The 17,515-nt window shown below is 42.8% G+C and overlaps 1 protein-coding gene across 1 annotated transcript; it reads right to left on the bottom strand.

Moving 5' to 3' along the window:
- Positions 1 to 8,980: 8,980 nt before the first annotated feature.
- On the bottom strand, positions 8,981 to 13,060 carry LOC147885208 (uncharacterized). The gene is made up of 3 exons (XM_087397849.1): positions 11,958 to 13,060; positions 11,398 to 11,794; positions 8,981 to 11,169 (listed from the first exon to the last, which is right to left on the bottom strand). The coding sequence occupies exons 1-3, from the start codon at positions 12,757 to 12,759 to the stop codon at positions 9,612 to 9,614; spliced, it is 2,757 nt and encodes a 918-aa protein (XP_087253975.1). The 5' UTR covers positions 12,760 to 13,060; the 3' UTR covers positions 8,981 to 9,611.
- Between the last annotated feature and the right edge of the window lie 4,455 nt (positions 13,061 to 17,515).

Here is a 17,515-nt window from a genome sequence, read left to right as displayed (position 1 = left end):
CCCCGTTAAGAGAAATTTGATTCCTCAGGTGAAAATGATTTCTTGTGGTAGCTTTATTTAGTCTAGAACCTTGCTAGATTTTTGTGAATAATAGCTACTCAACTTTCAAGTACGATGGGCACAATGCCTTGTTAATTCTATTGTTAAACTTCTACAATGTTTCCCACACATTGTGATGACAACTTGAATGTCTTTATGAATAGAAAGGTGGTTTTTCATTTGGAGAAATGACAACATGAATATCTTTACATATGGAAGGTAGTTACAAGTAGTGATGTCAACTCTTACCACCACACCCAAATAGATATTGATACACTTGATGTTTATATGCACACTCTATTGGTTTATGGTTAGTGTCCTGGAATTGTATCTTACTCCTTGAATTGTGTACTCCAATTGTAATTATAGCTTTGTGCACTTTGTTTTAGCTCCCAAACTCCATTAATTGGAGTATACTATGTTTTCAATGTATTATGTGATCTTGAAGTGGCACTAAAATCAAGGGTCACATCACAAGAGGACTTGGGAAAATTTTTGGTGGTCATAGAGGGTTATATAGATAGGGAGAGACCTTTGTATTTGGATATGGAAATGGCTACATGTCTGGAAGACAACTTGTTCACATTTGATAATATATTTAGCTTATGCACTGATTGAAGGAGAGATCGTTTTATCTTGCTTCTCTAGATTGAGCTCGTCTATTAAGGCAATGTAATTAACAATGTTTTTTTCCATGTTCGTTGCTTATCAAAAAAGGTATAAGTCCAATGTTTTTGAAAATGATGACAAACCTCCTATTCCATGCTTCATGGAGAGATATAAGGTATAACTTTATTTCACAAAATGTGGTAATTTATTCCATTCAAAATGGATCATGAGGTGAGAGCATAAGAACTCTATCCCTAGCCTCTCCAGCATGATTAAAAAGCAAAGGGGTCTTTCTATAGTGTCACAACATTTGAAGTGGTGTCAAATGACAACATAGAGAGCAATCTTAGGTCCTCATGTCTGAGATCAATTCTCTTGCATCATTGTAGAGGACCTTGTACACATCTCCCACTAACTCCTAATGGTGAAAATAAGATCCACTAAAATAGGAGCTAGTATATGAACCTCAGTAAATGGATGGCTGCCTAAAACCTGTGCACCTATTGAACACTTAGTTTTCCACGATGTGATGCTAGAAACCACATCCGAGCCAAACTTACTGATGAAGAAGGCAAGGTATCCTGAGCTATAATATGAATTAAAAACAAGTCCTATAGATCCACGATGCTAAGATTTGTAAGACCATTTCCCAGATAGCGGTGCATGAAGAAAGTATGGTCACTAGCCTTGGACTCATATAAAACACCATATTGGGTAATTTGAGAATCTCCCAAGTCCCATTTTAGAATTCCTAAATTCCCCAATATAGCTTTTTCTCATATAGAAGATACAAAACATAAATTCAAGTAGTAAATTAATTAATAGATTTCCATAATGTACTTAGAAATTGTGCACATCTTGTGCATTTAATGGAGAAAAGTAGTGGATTTACATTTGCATGTGAGCTAAAACTACACCACATGGCCAAATAAAATCACACATGGTCTAGCTTCACACACCAAGCAGTAGCGTGGATAAGTGTTACTGTTCAACATTGTATTATTAGTACTATGAGTTTCATAACACCAAGAAGTGGATGGAGTGACTCACAAAAACTGTTTAGAAATAATTCAAATTTTACAATTCATGCCTAATTGAAGTCACATCTTTTTGTAATCTGTACAATAGGAAAGAGTTCTAGGAATGATCCCTCTTATCAAAATCACTGACAACAGCAAAAATTAATTGAAAGGCAGAGTTTGCAAATAGTTCCTCTCCTGCGTCGATATCATGAGTTGTTTGTAAAGTAATGTTTCCATATGCAGCCTCATTGTCAAACTCACAAGAATAACATGGTCCTAGGGTGGGTGAGTACATAGAGCATATACCTTTCCATACTCCATGTAGTCTCTACAATCTTTTTTGTAGCCTCCCACATTACCATCATGTACATTACCAACAATGCACACTTGATTCAGTTCACTACTATCAACTCTTGAGTCATCAAGAATATAATATTTTAGTGCTCAATGAGCCTCGACACCTCATTTGCAAACATTGGCATTGAAAGTGCTATCCCATCCTTGTAGCAATTCGTTGAGTGAACGAAATTGGAGTAATTACAAGTTTGTTCATTCAGTTACAAGAAATCGCTTGAAGACAGAAAGAGAAGAGAAATTGGTATATGTTTATGCAAATGGTAGAGTTTTGGATGATGTTAAGGGAGAGAGCAATGATGGAGATTTAGCCAAGTGGGTACGTTGTGATCTCCTAGGTCCGTTGCATGATCCTCCCATTGTTGGACAATTGCAAGCCGTAGCCAAAGCAAGCTCTAGCGATGAGGAGGATGAGGATGAGGAAACTTTGTGATGACTCATGAGCAATCATTACCAGGCTTGAAATACTATATACATTGCTGATCGTGCTTACATTCTAACTTATTAAATGTTGTGCTATTTTAAATTTTGTTGATTGAAATCATACCAATTTTGTTAATTGATGTCATACCAATTGGAAATTATGCTAAAGCATTTTGTTGATTAACATCATACCAACTGCTAGCATTGACATTGACATAACAACATAGTCTACAGATGCGATTGAAGTTGTCACAAATGTTGAGAATAATGTTACGATGCTAGACGGCAGATGGTGGAGATGTAATGTCTGTCATCAGACATACATTGGTTGTCACTTAAGAAGGAGGTTGCATTTCTTAGGCAATGTGAGTAGAAGAATTTCAAAATGCAAGGGACTAAGAGATTAGGGCCTTGCAAACTCTTGTTACTACCATTAAGGGACCTTTTGTCAAACATTACTATTTTGAGGCATTCCAAATCACCTTTTTAATTTTGAATTGACATATGGTGAAATTGATTTTGCAAAGGGTGCATATGGCAATAATATTTTTTATTTCACTTCGAATTATGACAATAATAATTACTTCAACAATTGCAATTATTCCTAGTTGTGCAAGTTGATTCAAGGATGTTACAAAATTATCATTTGCAAACTGTGATCTATTAAAGTTCCTCGAGTAGACCCTGTTTAAGTGGATTAGACATTGCATTATTTACAATTCCACTTCAAAGTATGACAATAATAATGCATCCACATCAATTACTTCAATAATTTTCAACAATCAATGCATCCACGTTAATTACTTCAACAATTTTCGACAAATATTGCGTTTTTAACAATTTTACTTCAAAGGTATGACAATTCAACATGAAGCACTTCAGCCTTTTCAAAATAATAATTTGACATGGAGATTGCGTGTCCATAGTTTGAAAATATTATTATTGGCACTACCCATACAAAATGAGTCCATCAAAAAAATAAGCTGCAACATGGGAATATATATTGCCATATATTTTGACTGATACAAAATAGCTTCAGCAAAAAAATAAGCCAACAGAGAGCTCCACACATATAAGATGAGGATCAAAATAAATTAAGTAGAACTGTTCTCTAGTCGGCTCATGCAACAACGAGTTGTTGGTGGGTGCCCTAGGGCCCTAGTAAAATGTGTAGCCCATAGCGATATAGTACCACGAAGCAACCGCAAATAATGGTCACCCCGAGCAGGGTGCTGGCGATGATCATGAGAACAACAAGGAGGATCGCCATGACGATGATCGATTGCTAAAACAAAATATTACACTTTATGAGAAAAAGATCCATTTCCATTATCATCGTAAACAAATTCCTCCATAATTGAAAATAACAAGAATATTAATTCAATACACCATTGTAACAAACCTTCAAAACAATTATTGCAAATAGATAATACATGTCCAAAAAATAATTTTATATTATAAATATTTTGTAAACAAAATTCTTCCTCTCCTTATCATTTAAATTGTACATAGCCTCGGATCAAGAGAGTAGGTTGTGCCGATGCCGAGCATGTCATACAACTCACGTGCCATAGGAGCATTGCATGCCGCACATGCATTTCTCACCTTTAAAGTATTCACAAGACAAACAAGGTGAAAGCGACGATCACAAGGGAGGGCATAGTTTCCTGTGGCCCTATCAAAATGATCTTAGTAGATTGGACAACATGGCCCATCCACAATGTATTGTAATGTTGCAGGTATCGTGGATGGTTTATGCACGGCAATGCCAAAAAAATCACGACTGATTGTCGAGACTACGCCCCCTTCTTCGATATGTTGCAAGGCAGCTTGTCCATCACACTTCACGCCACGTACGCCAAGCACAAACTTTGCATATAGCAACTTTGCAAAGTATTTGGGAATTTTAGAGCAAAATTTCTTAGCAAAAATCATCTCCCAGATGCAAGCTGTATTCTCTTTCATGGCTTCGTTATAACACCGCGAAATGGGCCATCCCCTGTGTCCTTGGGCAACTTTGCTACAATCCCATATAGCCTCTAAATTGTCATCCGAGACAAGGGTCTTTATAGCCGAGTACTTCATGCCATTAGGGCTGTGGAAAATACTAACAGCGGCAATTGCCTTTGTTTGCTCTTTTAGTAGTGACAGTTAAGTGGTGGCATCAACCACGTCCATCATCAATTTCATCACTTCACTAAGGCGTGTGTGATCATCTTGGGCTTGGTACTCGCCCTGTGTGGATGGTCGAGAGGGTGTTCTTGATGATGATGCCATTATTTTAGTGAAATGCTAAACCCTAAACATAATAGCAAAGGTACGAGTTCAGGACATGATGCATACATACATTCAAACACATATGCTTCTCATTCTATAATAGAAGACTATTTTCTCAAAATATCAAAACGTAAAACCTAAACAACCAATGATAATATCCAACATCCATTTCAAAACAGTGCAAAATATAATTTAGGAATATTTAAAAAGTACAGGACTTGCAAATGGAAATATGACAATATGTCAAAATTACAATTTTATAGATGAGTTTTCATATCGTCCATTGGATGCATTGCGTCATTTTCATCAACATGGTGTGCGTGAAGTTTAGTTAGTAGCAAGTCCATTGTCATCCGTTCCTGAGGCTCATTCTGGAACAAGTAGAGTTTACAATCCCACAACAGCTTTATTACATGCCCTGAGTATAGGTCATCACTTGATAGTATGGACCTGCGCCCCACAAGGAAGTTGGCTATTTCGGCAAGTAACCAATCGATAGCATAGCAATCTGACATGCCTGACCATGCGCCATTTGATTGAGGTACATCATCATTTCTTGCGTAATGCTCTAGTGCAAACCAAGGAAATCTTGACTTTGGAGCAAGCGCCTAAACCTGCTCGAGCTTGCTATCAGTTCTGTGGAGACACCTTCCCCAATCAATAATGCTCACCCACACAGATTTCCCATCTGGTGTGAAATCCAGCACATAGTTTCGAGCATTCAAATCAGTGTGTCTGAACCCCCTCTCGTGCACTGCTTTCATTGCACTAGTAATAGCGGCCCAAATGGCAACAGGGTTCTTACAGAACAAGCGTGCTCATATCTAACTCAGTGTATCATGCCATACATTGCGAGGTTGCTCGCTGAGGTTGCCTCGCCTTGCCGAATTCGAATAATCATGATACATGGAAGGTAGGCTCATGAGCATGACACAACGCTAGTCGAAGATGCTACAGAGTGCTGAGTATTGCTGAGTACTAGAACATGAAGAACAACCCAGAACGTGAATGAATATACATGAGCTCTTAGGCTCTCTTTCTTGGCAACAAGCGTAACCAATTGCATGACACACGGCCCTATGCATTATAGTCATTGCCAGCTTTGTCTTCAACGATTTATGTGCATGTGTAGTATCATGATGCCTCAACTTCTTGCCAACATAAGATAGGGTTGGTTTGAAACCTGGTGCACCCTCTATCTTAACGCAATACACTTTTCCTTCCACTCCCTCACCTAATTCCTCAAGAATTGTCAATGAAACTAGTGGGAAGTGTACCATTGTAGAGCACATGTCGGCAAACTTTGTGCACAGGTCTATTTGTGCCAAGTTACCGTCTTAACTTCTCGTGTCTATTATTTTTTAGGAGCTACTAGCAATTTTGGTATAATCTTGCAAGGCGACATTCGATAGTCTACCGATCGTACCTTTTTCCTTTTGGTTTTTCCTATGAATGGCAGCGCGGGATTCTTTTCATTCTAGGAGCCACCTATCCAACTTTGACCTTGCTGTGTCTATCAAGGGCTCTGATTGCTTTATCATTTCCCATTGTACAACTATATCACCTAGCACTCTAGGTAGGAAATATAGTACAACCTCTTTCTCCTCTATCCGCTCTAACTCTCTGCGCCTCGTCCAGCTACAGTCAAACTGAGCAAGTATTCGTTGATGCATTTCATCCATCTTAGACTTGGTATGCGGAATCTCTCTTATTTTCTCCTCACTCAATGCAATAATATGTCGAGCGCACATCCTGTGGACAAGGTGTTGCAACTCAATTCTCCAAGTGTCTCTCTCTCTCTTTGAAGGGGTGGCTACCATGAGGAAGGCAGAGGTATAGATCTAATTCACACAACAATCACTACGTAAGCACCCGTGAGGTTTTGCTACCACGACGACGTGTACATACCAAAACCAACGCATAGCAATTAAGTAATTCAAACATCTAGGCCCAATCGTAATGCATTATGTGAACACTCAACAGTCATTACAAAAACAAAAGCGAAAAGTCAAGAAATAAAATTGAGATGTACGCACACATGCTAACATGAATTTCTAATAGATAATTATAACATGGAGTCTACAAGCAATAGCGCGCCTCATACAAATTGCTACAAGAAAACTTATCAGGCTATCGAAGGAGGATAGGCTATAAAAGATGAAATAGGAAAACATATAGCAGCAATCACGATGTAATGAACCAAGATCATCTAGATCAACATTGTGTGATCACACATCTTGAGCTCGTTGGGAAGATCGTCATCGAGATGAATCCAACTGGCCAAAGCAAGCTATCATCCTGACAATAACCGACTCTATTGACAATTACGTACAATATATATGAATACATGATAGTAGACCAAAATGAGGTGAATCCAACTGGCCGAAGCGAGCCATCACCCGGCCTTGATCATGATACTACCTAATAGAATGTCATTCGAGGCGAGATGAATCCAACCGACTGAAGTGAGTCATCATCCGGCCCCAAGTGATAGACATCATACATGCAAACACATATAAGCAAGCATAAATAAGCATCACACATATTCCTCTCTCTCTTGCCCTCTCTCTCTTTTCCTCTCTCAGTTGGGGCGAGGTGAATCTAGCCGGCCGAAGCGAGCCATCACTCGGCCTTAATCATGATACTACTAGAATGTCTCTCGAGGCGAGATGAACCGGTCGAAGCGAGTCATCATCCGGCCCTAAGTGATACACATCATGCAAGCACACACACAAAAGCAAGCAAGCACAAACATATCACATATTGGTCTCTCTTTTCTCTCAGCTGACGTGAGGTGAATCTAGCCGATCGAAGCGAGCCATCACCCTGCCCTAACTGAAAACAATAGTGAGGCTAAAAGCACACCAAAAGCCTAAAGTAGAAGGCGGCAAGCAGTGGAAAATAGCAAGGATGTGGGAAACAACAGTAATTAGCGGTAAATTTTGATGGAAGGTGAAAAAAAATATTGCGACGACGGTGCCCTTTTATAGAACCCAACTCCTTATACCAGCCGATAGGTCACCACACCACTCTGATCAGTGTATTGGATACCGGTCGGTGTAGTTATTCACACCCATGATTGGGGAAGAATGCACACAGCCATTTTCTGAAGCTAAGGAGGAACAAGCAATGGAAAGTACCCAACTATCATCATTGACACAACAAGTGAATACAATATGACAAATGAGCCTATTGGAAGCAAACCTGCAAATCAGAAAATAATACCCACTTGGAATGAGCCCCTCTTTGGCATGAAGGAGAGTTTTGATATCAAATGTAGCCATACCATAAATTTCTGGTACAATAAAGAATATTTCTAGTAAGAAAACACTTCAAGTCTACATCTATCCACCGGGGGGTACCAGGTGTTGAGGGGTAGCTCCACCACCCCACTAGGCCACTACCTCCAGGTGAGAATAGAATATTCGGATATACTATCTTGTAATTGCAAGTCGATTATAATTGTCTCCAAGAACACTCCCTTGGACTTTTCTCTCTAGAATAATTTCTATAGCGACTATTATGGGACTGCAGTCTTACTAATGTATTAGCTTTGTTTAGACAAAGAGAAAGCAGAGTTGTTTTGAGTAATATCAAGAAGATAGATCCTTTTATTGAGCTCTCCCGGTGCATTTTAGTATCTTGAATTGTGTGTGCAGTCCTTTTTGGTTACCATCTCTGCGTCCAATTGTGTGTTGATTTTGACATTGCTTTCAGTTAATGTTATTCAAGTGTTCACAATATTGTGAAAGTACCTAGAATAACTATAACATTTTCTGGTGGTTTTAAGTAGAAGTGCATGTTTTCAGTCTTAATACTTGGAGTAAGGAGTTTAGAGACTTTTCTATTCATACTAGAAATAAAAACTAGAGGGCTGTACAACAGTGCTTTCCAAGGTGCAAACCTTGATGTTACAAAATATGTTTTTTATACTACTCGTATTGTAAATCTAAACTGATCCAGGAAGATTTGACGTCACGTGCATGCAATTCGTGAAAATAGAGGTTTCATGAAGCTGGGGGCGTCATTTTGAATATACTTCCAATGCTAGCTTGGTCAAGGTGATATTTGTTGACATATTTGGTTTTCTTCTAGACGGATATTTAAAATCAAAAGTGTTGTATTCATGTACAAAATTAGGTACGCTCTATGCAGCTTGTAAACTCGTCAGACGTGAAAGTCGGTAATATATGTACACAACATGCACGGCTGCCCGTGCTACAACGAACACCTAATTACAACAGCGTTGCTTGGTTGAGGGGTACTCACACTAAATGTGAGAGTCCAACAAATAAATAGAGAGAAGCCTCAAGACTCAAACTGATTTTACCAACACCGTTGCTTGGTTGAGCAGTACTCAACACTAGATGTGTGAGTGCCACAAATAAATAGAGAGAAGTCTCAAACTGATTCTAGCAAAGTGGAAGAAGAAAATCTAACTGCACTGTTGCTTGGTTGAGCAGTAGTCACACTAGAGGTGTGAGTGCCACAAATAAATAGAGAGAAGTCTCAAACTGATTCTAGCAAAGTGGAAGAACAACGTCACCTTGTGGCTGATGGCAGAAATTCACCTTAGCTTGCGGCAGACGACATAAAGCAATCTCTTCAATCTGAATGAACTAATATCATGCAGAGGTACTGCTGCTTGCATAAATTGTTTAAACCCCCACACAAATGAATGAAAAAGCAAGGAACCAAACCCACATTTTAAGCTTGCAGTAGAACATCCCACAATATCGAATGCCCTCCGAGCTAGAGCCAGCTGAAGTAAACTGCAAGCCGCGCTTTTATTGCAAAGTCTTGTCATTCCTGATCGGACTTCTGACATTGGGCAGCTCGTAGAAGAGAGGACGCCAACTGCATGTGCTAGAAGGTAAATATTATTCCCTAAGAGCTATCCCATGACTTTTCTGGGGAATTCCGACTCACGTCTTCAGGCATGAAATTCTCTTTCTGATCATTGGTGGACGACAAGAATTCCATGTCTCCACCCATGCATATGATGCTTGCTATATCCCTGTGGGAGAATGCTTGACCTACCATCCCAGCAGCCCCCCCTAGACCCAAGAAATCAAGAGTGGGCTTGTGGTCTCCGTCTTCTCGAAGTTGTGGGGTCCCAAGCTGGCTGCGAGATAAGGAGCGTTGAGCAGGTGATTGAGGGCTGCCACACAGCATATGTCCTGGAGGAAGCATACCTCTTTCTGCGAAGCTGTGAATGTTCAGAAACTTCTGATGGTCATTCGGAAAAAGCATCCCACTCGTGTTTCCAGATGGCAGATTGTTGAGGCCTGTACTAAAGAGACCAGCATTTCCAGCAAGAGAATTGACGAGATCTTGGACAGCCGAACTTCCACCACGGGATGATCCTACTCTACCAGCGGAAAGAGACTGAAGCGGGTCTGCAAATCCTTGGATACCTGTTGAAAATTCCCCCTGTCCCCTTATCATCGAAGAATAAGGAGACATGGAGGTGGGGAGCAAGCTAGTAGGATCTCTGCCATGGTCGGTGTGTGAGGCTTGCATTGCTCCCCCGAGAACCATGGATCTAGAGTCTTCTGACCCCATTCCAAAGTTTCGGAAAACAGACGGATTGCTTGCCGTTGCTCCCATGATTGCAGCTTTCTGAAGCAACGCGGTGGCCGACATCTGAGCGTTGGCAGCTAGTTGTTGCTCCTGGCCATGCATTATGGACACTGAAGCAGTACCACATCTTGAGGAGCTGCTCATCGGCCCAGGTGACGATAAATATGAGAGACCACCTGCTCCCTCAGCACTGTTGCCAAGCTGTTGATTGCCCAGCAGGGCATTTTGCAATCCCGGCATTCCGTTGTCCGATGCGAAGAAGGAGACGGAGTTGGGAGGCTGCAATAGGGATGTCATCCCACTGGACATTTTAGAAGCAGTAGACGTATGGAAATCGGAGGACTCTCTCATCCCCGTCATGGGAAGAGCATTGTGCATACCTCTGGGAGGTTGCATCAGGTCGTGGGAGAGGCTGCCCTCGGCTTGATTTATGGAATGGTGCATGCCCTCAGTCATCTGGTGGAAGCTGCCTGGAGGAGGACCAGATCCTGGCCCAGTCCCAAGCCAAAGAGAAAGCCTTGGATTCGTGCTTGTCATGCCAGGACCTGATCGTAATCCCATGGCGCCGTGGTCCCATCTCGATGGCAAGGATGCCATGGCAGTATCACCGAAAGACAAACCGGCAATGGTACTATGCATTGATGGGCGCGAAGCTGCGGAGGAGATGAGCGAACCAGATCCATGCAGAGAGGAAGAGGCACTCAAGAATGCCAGAGAGACCTGGTCGGAGGTGCCACTCAAGCCCGATAGACTTTCAGGAGTACCCAGCGATTGGCCTTCTCCTGGTCTGTTAACCGAAACCCTGGCATTCTCCTCAGCTAGAGCATCACAGAAAGCTCTGTGTGTGATGAAGCTGTCCCGTCTGCGTACAGGCCGTAGAGAACAACCGAGTTCTCGTCAGATTGATGAGGAAAAAGCGCTCGTAAAAGATGCTTCCAAAATATGAGCAGAAACTCTGTTTGCTAGGAAGTATGATCCTCGATTTGCATGGAAAGTCTCATGTAAGAGTACAGCTTGGAAAACCATCGTTGCAATGCAACACGCAATGCAATCGAGAATCAACAAACAGGCAAGCGTCCATAGTCCATACCTTGAGAACAAGGTTCCGCAGTCGCAGCGGTATTCTCGCGTTCCGCATGTCTTCATATGCGCCTTCCAATCTGATTGCACGGCGTATCTCTTAGCGCACTTGTCGCACTTCCACTTCTTCTCGCCATGCTTTCTACAGAAATGCTTCTTGATTCCAGTGAGGTCGCCCAAAGCCCTAGCGGGATCGTGATGTACGCAGCTCTGCTCCGGACAGATGTACACCCGCTTTCGGATCTCCTTGCTTGATCTCTGCTTCAGCTTCCAAGGCAGATTATGACCTCGTCTGTGCAACTGCAGGTTCTGGTCTCGCTGAAAGCCTTTGTTACAGATCTCGCATACGAATCTATTGGTGGCCAGTAAAGTACGCGGAGAGAGAGCTATCACCTCCGCATCGGGGTCTGCAAAACAGCGTAAAGGAACGTCAGGAAAAACCGTGAATTGCAGGAGCAGAGAATCTCCTCGAACTATTCGAGCCATTCAAAATATTATTCAGAATCTGCTGGTTAACCGATATTTTAGCCATGAAAACAATCCTTCGAATTGATCGCGGAAGGGAGCAACCTGGTGTTCCTGGAAGACTTCTTTTCTTCTTTTGAGCTGTGGCTTGCTGAGGCGCGGAATTGGAAATAGTTTGGGTGGCAGCTGGTTGATGCAGTTGCTGATGCTGATCGCCCGGACCGTCATCCCTGCTACCTGAGGAGACGCTTGCTTCTCCCGATGCAGAAGTCACGTTAGACATGGTCATTGCAGACATGTCTCCTCCCGAAGAATTCTCCAGATCCTGCGGCTCGCGCTTGGCGGAGGTTAACAACGTGGAGATGGGGGTACCGCTCAAGGCAGCAGCTGCTGGCATCTCCCAGTCGAATGCATGATCTCGGAATTCATGAGTATGCATATCGACGTGCATATCATTTTCGGGTTCTTCTCTAGAGTCCGATGCCTCCTGAAACAGTTTCGAGATCTCAATCGCGGAGCTCAATCCGTTGTGGCAATTCCGACTACTTGAAGCAGAAGGAGGAGCAAGATTGCAATCCCCACCCGGGGTCTCAGTGGAAAGCAACAAGCTTCTCCCAGACGACCAATCCCCGTCACGAGTAAGCAGCTTGTTTTCAGATGCCGTGCGCTCTTGGCAGCTCTCAGTGGGCTCGGAGGCACTGCCAATGGCAGTGAAGAAATCCTTATTCAGCGAATTAAGTGAATGTACCTCTGAAACGGGGATCACCGACCCAGCAGATGTTCGTATGTGCTGCTGGAGCGTTGTCTCGCATTCCCTAGCAGAAGAAATCCGTGCAGTGAGAGCCTGACGAAGCGGCCAATCGTTGGAAAACCAAGACGGGAGGGGGAGGGAAGGTGGGGGAAGCATGGTCAGGGATGCACAGCGCCAGCGCTAATGAATGATGGCACAGAGCAGCTGCACGAGGGGACAAGAGCAGCTGCAGGTGTGCTGAAGCTGGCTAATGGCAGAAGAGGCACAAAAGAGACCACCGAATTCATGTTTGGATATCGATGCAAGAGAGCGGGGCAAGCAGCTCATTACTCTGGAGCAACTACAGCTGGCTGGGAGCTAAGAGGTGGCTACGGTAGGAACTACGCGTTAGTGGGGAAGGCTTGCAACTTAAAGACGTCTGCAACGATATTGTGATGACTATAGTCCGAGTGGATGGGAGCGGATGCGACAGGAAGAATGAAGGAGGGCTGGTAGACGTGAAAGATTGCCAATATGAGAGACGACAGGGATGGAGGAGGATGGCAGCTGAGAGAATGGGCTTGGGCTTATGCTGTCTGGGGCATGATGAGGAAGAAGGCTGATCAGTGGAAGAAACAAGGGGCCCCGAGGCAAAGAGACAAGGGGATAGAGAGACGACGAAGGAGAGAGGAAGACTACGAGCTCATGATGTGGGGTTTGAAAGGAGAAGGACGAGGAGGGAGGTGGAGGAGAAGAAGAGGACGAAGCAGGAGAGGCATGAGAGCAAATCCAGGAGGAGGAGGAGGGGGGGGGGGGGGGTTTAAGCATTGGAGTGCGGTGCGGGGAGGGATATATTGGTGGGAGGAGCGGGAGCATGAACAGCAGCCAGCCAGCCAGCAAGACTCATGAGGAGGAGGAGGAGGAGGAGAGGGAGGAGGAGACGAGAGCAGGAAGGAATCTAAGGTGACAGACAACACGACAACGGGTGAAGCGCAGAAGGTCGAAATTCCTGATGAGATAGCAGTAACCAGCTCCGCGGTGCAGTACACGGGGGCGTCGGCCTCTCGCTTATAAAAATCCGCAGCTTGTACGTGGGCTTGGCAGATCTGGGCACGCTGGCCGCCAAGTTTGGCCGTCTGTGCCTTACCCGGCGGCTCCAACCCAGCTAGATCTGGCGGAGCCAGTCAGATGGTGTGGTGTGGCCGTCCCCCGGCCCTCGCCATGGACAAAAAGCCATATCCCAACACTGGGATGCTACCACGCCCATCCGATACACGATGCGACGATCCCGCCTTTTGATTAAAGCCCGTCGCCGGAGAGCCCCAACGCCACAACCGACGCCCCGCCGCCCTCCCCCCGCCGGACACTCCCCGCGTCACTCCTGAACAGTCCAGCACAGGTCAAAATCAGGTCAATGCCGCTTATCACCATAGTCACCATGCGAAGCTTACTGCCTTTCACTGTTCAAAGTCAAACAATGCCCCGCGACTGCGGGCCCTCGGCCCTTGTTTTAGATTGAATTGCATTGGATCCCTTGATATCCGCCCCGCGGGCCGCTACCCAACACGCAATACTCCACGGCCCTCCGGCACCCGGCAGAGTGTCTCCCTATTGGCCACGTGGCGGCCCGCCTCGCTCGTTGCAGTTACTATATTTGCATGGCCGTAGATAACCTTATCGTAGACCCGGCCCGTCCCTATCTAGCCTGTCTGGGGGCCCCAGCTCAGCTGGAGTGAATGCTCTGTAGGCCTCCTGCTCGACAGCGCCCTGTCATTCAGTTACCGCCCTTTATGTTACACGCCTGCATATACTATCACCCCAAGCCAAAGTTCACTTCCAAGTTCCTTTACCTTCAGGCACACGTGCTACGGTCACTCAGGCTGGAATTTAGGGTCACCCTAGAAATTGAACGAGCTAACTCGCACCTCCAAATTCTAAGGTGCCCATTTGGGCACCAATGGTGCACTCCACTTTGACCTGGAACAACCGGTTGTTTTTCAAGGATACCTATGCAGAGAGGGGGTAGAGGGGAGGCAAAGAGGAACAGACGTGTACAGAGCAGCAAGCGATCATCACGAAACATCAAGGAGTCTATTGGAATGAACAAGATAGAGTAGCGTGCAACATCAAGCTAGAGTGTAGCCAGTGCATAGCTAGGCTACATTTTTGGAGGCTCGTGTGCACTAAGCCTAGATGGTCCAAGCACAATCCTCTCGTGCATGAACGCTTGAGGTTTTCTTAGACTACACAAAAATTCAAGCAACCTGAAGGGATTGAAGGTGCCTCTCCTCCAAATTAGTGTGCCATTTTTGCCTTCCATCAATCCTTCACCACCTTCAATGATGAATAAGAGCTCCAACCAACCTGCAAACTTGACAGGCCTACTCATTCAAGCAATTTATGTATGCCATCTAAGGCCTTTTTGCATATTGGGTACTATCATCTCCAATTAATGATGTTGAACCTTGGTTGCAAAACATTGTGATTGTGTACATCAGTTCTTAGACATTAACATTCACAACTAAAGTAAACTAGGGCTCGAATGCCCACCCATTTTCAAACATACAATTTAGAGCTAGTGTTTACATGGAGTAAGATGCTTGCCCAATGGCACTTCAATTTTGGACAAGTATAGCCAGTGTTATGCTTGAGACAACACTATCCTGATAAGAAACACAATCTTCGCCTTCATGGAACTCTATTGAGCTCCTACAACTTCTAATTGGATGCCTAGCACAAGATATAAGCTATGGAAGCATAAAAAACTAACATAGTATAGAGTTATTAAAGGCTAATTGTTGCCTTTTTGCAATTTAAAACCTCATGCATACTAACCTCCAGTTATTTGGGTCACACGAAACATGCAATTTCATGAAGACATCACCAAGCATGCCCATTCACCATTCAATAATGAAAAAATTAGAAAGGCCTTGCTATGACTTTAATTCAAGCATTTGAAGCTAATGCAAGCATACATGCTCACAGAAATCATGAAAATGCAAGTAATGGGCCCCTTTTACTTACATCACTTATCTCTTTGCCGTGCCCGCTTAAAGATGAGTTGTTTCAATTAGGTTTTCTTTAGCCCCAATAGAGATCAACATATTACACCCAATACTAAGTTGCGTTAATTCGTGCAAATATTTTTAATTCATAAAAATCGACAAAAAACATGTTTTTTAGCTTTAAAATGAATTGCACGTATTATCCCATTTTATTCGTACAAATAAAGCGATTATTTTGAAAAAGCAAAGAGCCTTTTTTAATCAACTTTATTCGGATGAATACCGCTCACCTTCCTACCTGCTTGCATAGCTACCTAGTTGTGGCCTACCCGTTTTAGGTAAAATTTAAAAAACAAACAAAGTTCCAGTTTGGCACTCATTTCTCTAATGAGAGTTGTGTGATGCAGACTGTGTTGTATGTTTAATATGTTTGCATGCTTAGATAGGTTTGCATCTCAGACTACTCTCTGATGAGGCTTGTGTGATACAATTTGAGTTGTATGTTTAATATGTTTGCATGTTTAGATAGGTTTGCATCTCAGTCTGACACTCATCTCTCTGATGAAAGTTGTGTGATGCAATCTGAGTTTTATGTTTAGATAATGTGTGCATCTCAGCTTGGTACCCATCTCTCTATTGAGAGTTGTATGATCAGGGATGTTTTTATCAAAGCTGTACTTATATATTGATATTAAATCTTGGCGAAAGTTTATCAAGCTAGTTTTTCTAGTTTCATAATATCAATAGAACATATTACTATATTTTCTTTTAAAATTTGAAGAAAAGGTTGTAAATCCTGACGAGACTTTAATTTTTTCCCCATAAACGTTTCAAATCTTAGCGAATGCTTCAACCCTTTATTTTTTTTAGGGCATACAAACTTTTGACTCCAATATAAGAGTTTCTCTTCTTAACGAAACTAAGAGGAAAAAATCATCCATGTGTGTGATGTAACCTTAGTCTAATATTTAGATATGGGCAATTGCATAAATGCTTAGTCTGGCACTCATCTCTCTCTAGAGACTTTTATGATGCAGTCTAAGTAAAATTTTCCAATATGTTTGAATAAACGCTTAGTCTGGCATTCAGAGATCTACGTGATGTAATCCGAGCTTATTGTTTAGAGATATTTACACAAACTTCACGTGTAGCACTTAACTCTATGCATTGTAGTATGGGTTTAGTTTTTGTTGGTTGTGTAAACTTACATAAACGGTCAATTGCTGGCACTAAATCCAAGTTGAATTCTATGTTGCAGCTTGGTTGCATATTAGATGGCTCATGCCGGTGAGAAGAGGAAGGTTGAGCATGCGGATCTTACTCAACCTCAGAAGAAGCTCTTTAAGAACAATTCTTGATCACTGTCGACCAAAACATAATCTAGAACGCTTTCAACAATGGTGAATGCAGCATGGGAGATCTCCTGACTGCCATGGCAAAGCATGGAGTATGATCCTTACATGAAATATTTCTAGATATCTTCTCTTAAGAATCTGGTGATCAATACATGCACCATTTCGTCCTCGGGGGGTCCATCTAGGAAATGTAAGTATACTATGAGAGTTCAAAATGAGGGGTATTTTAATTCTCAAGACTTACAGAAATATAATTTTATACACTGTTTTAAAATTAACAGGTAGGGTGTGTTTATTCTCAGATCTAAATTAAAAGTTATTTTTTAAATATTGTTTCATCTAGGATGATGTGTAAGAGCAGTCACAATTTGTTGATGGGTGACTCAAAATTTTAATGTGCTGACTACCCCTCGCAGTCATGATAAGTAGATATTGGTGTTGGATTGATCCAACTGTGGTCTCTCAAGTTCTCCTCAAGTTCTAGACACTCCACAGATCATCTTGCATGGTGATCAAGATCTCACCGATGTTAGCCCCATAAGAAATTCCTCCTCGACCAAAAATATCAACTAG

The sequence above is a fragment of the Dipteris shenzhenensis genome, chromosome 26, assembly GCF_047967505.1.
Source record: "Dipteris shenzhenensis isolate YYH24624 ecotype China chromosome 26, Dip_SZ_1.0, whole genome shotgun sequence".
NCBI classification, from domain to species: domain Eukaryota; kingdom Viridiplantae; phylum Streptophyta; class Polypodiopsida; order Gleicheniales; family Dipteridaceae; genus Dipteris; species Dipteris shenzhenensis.
This window is presented reverse-complemented; position numbering and strand designations above follow the sequence as displayed.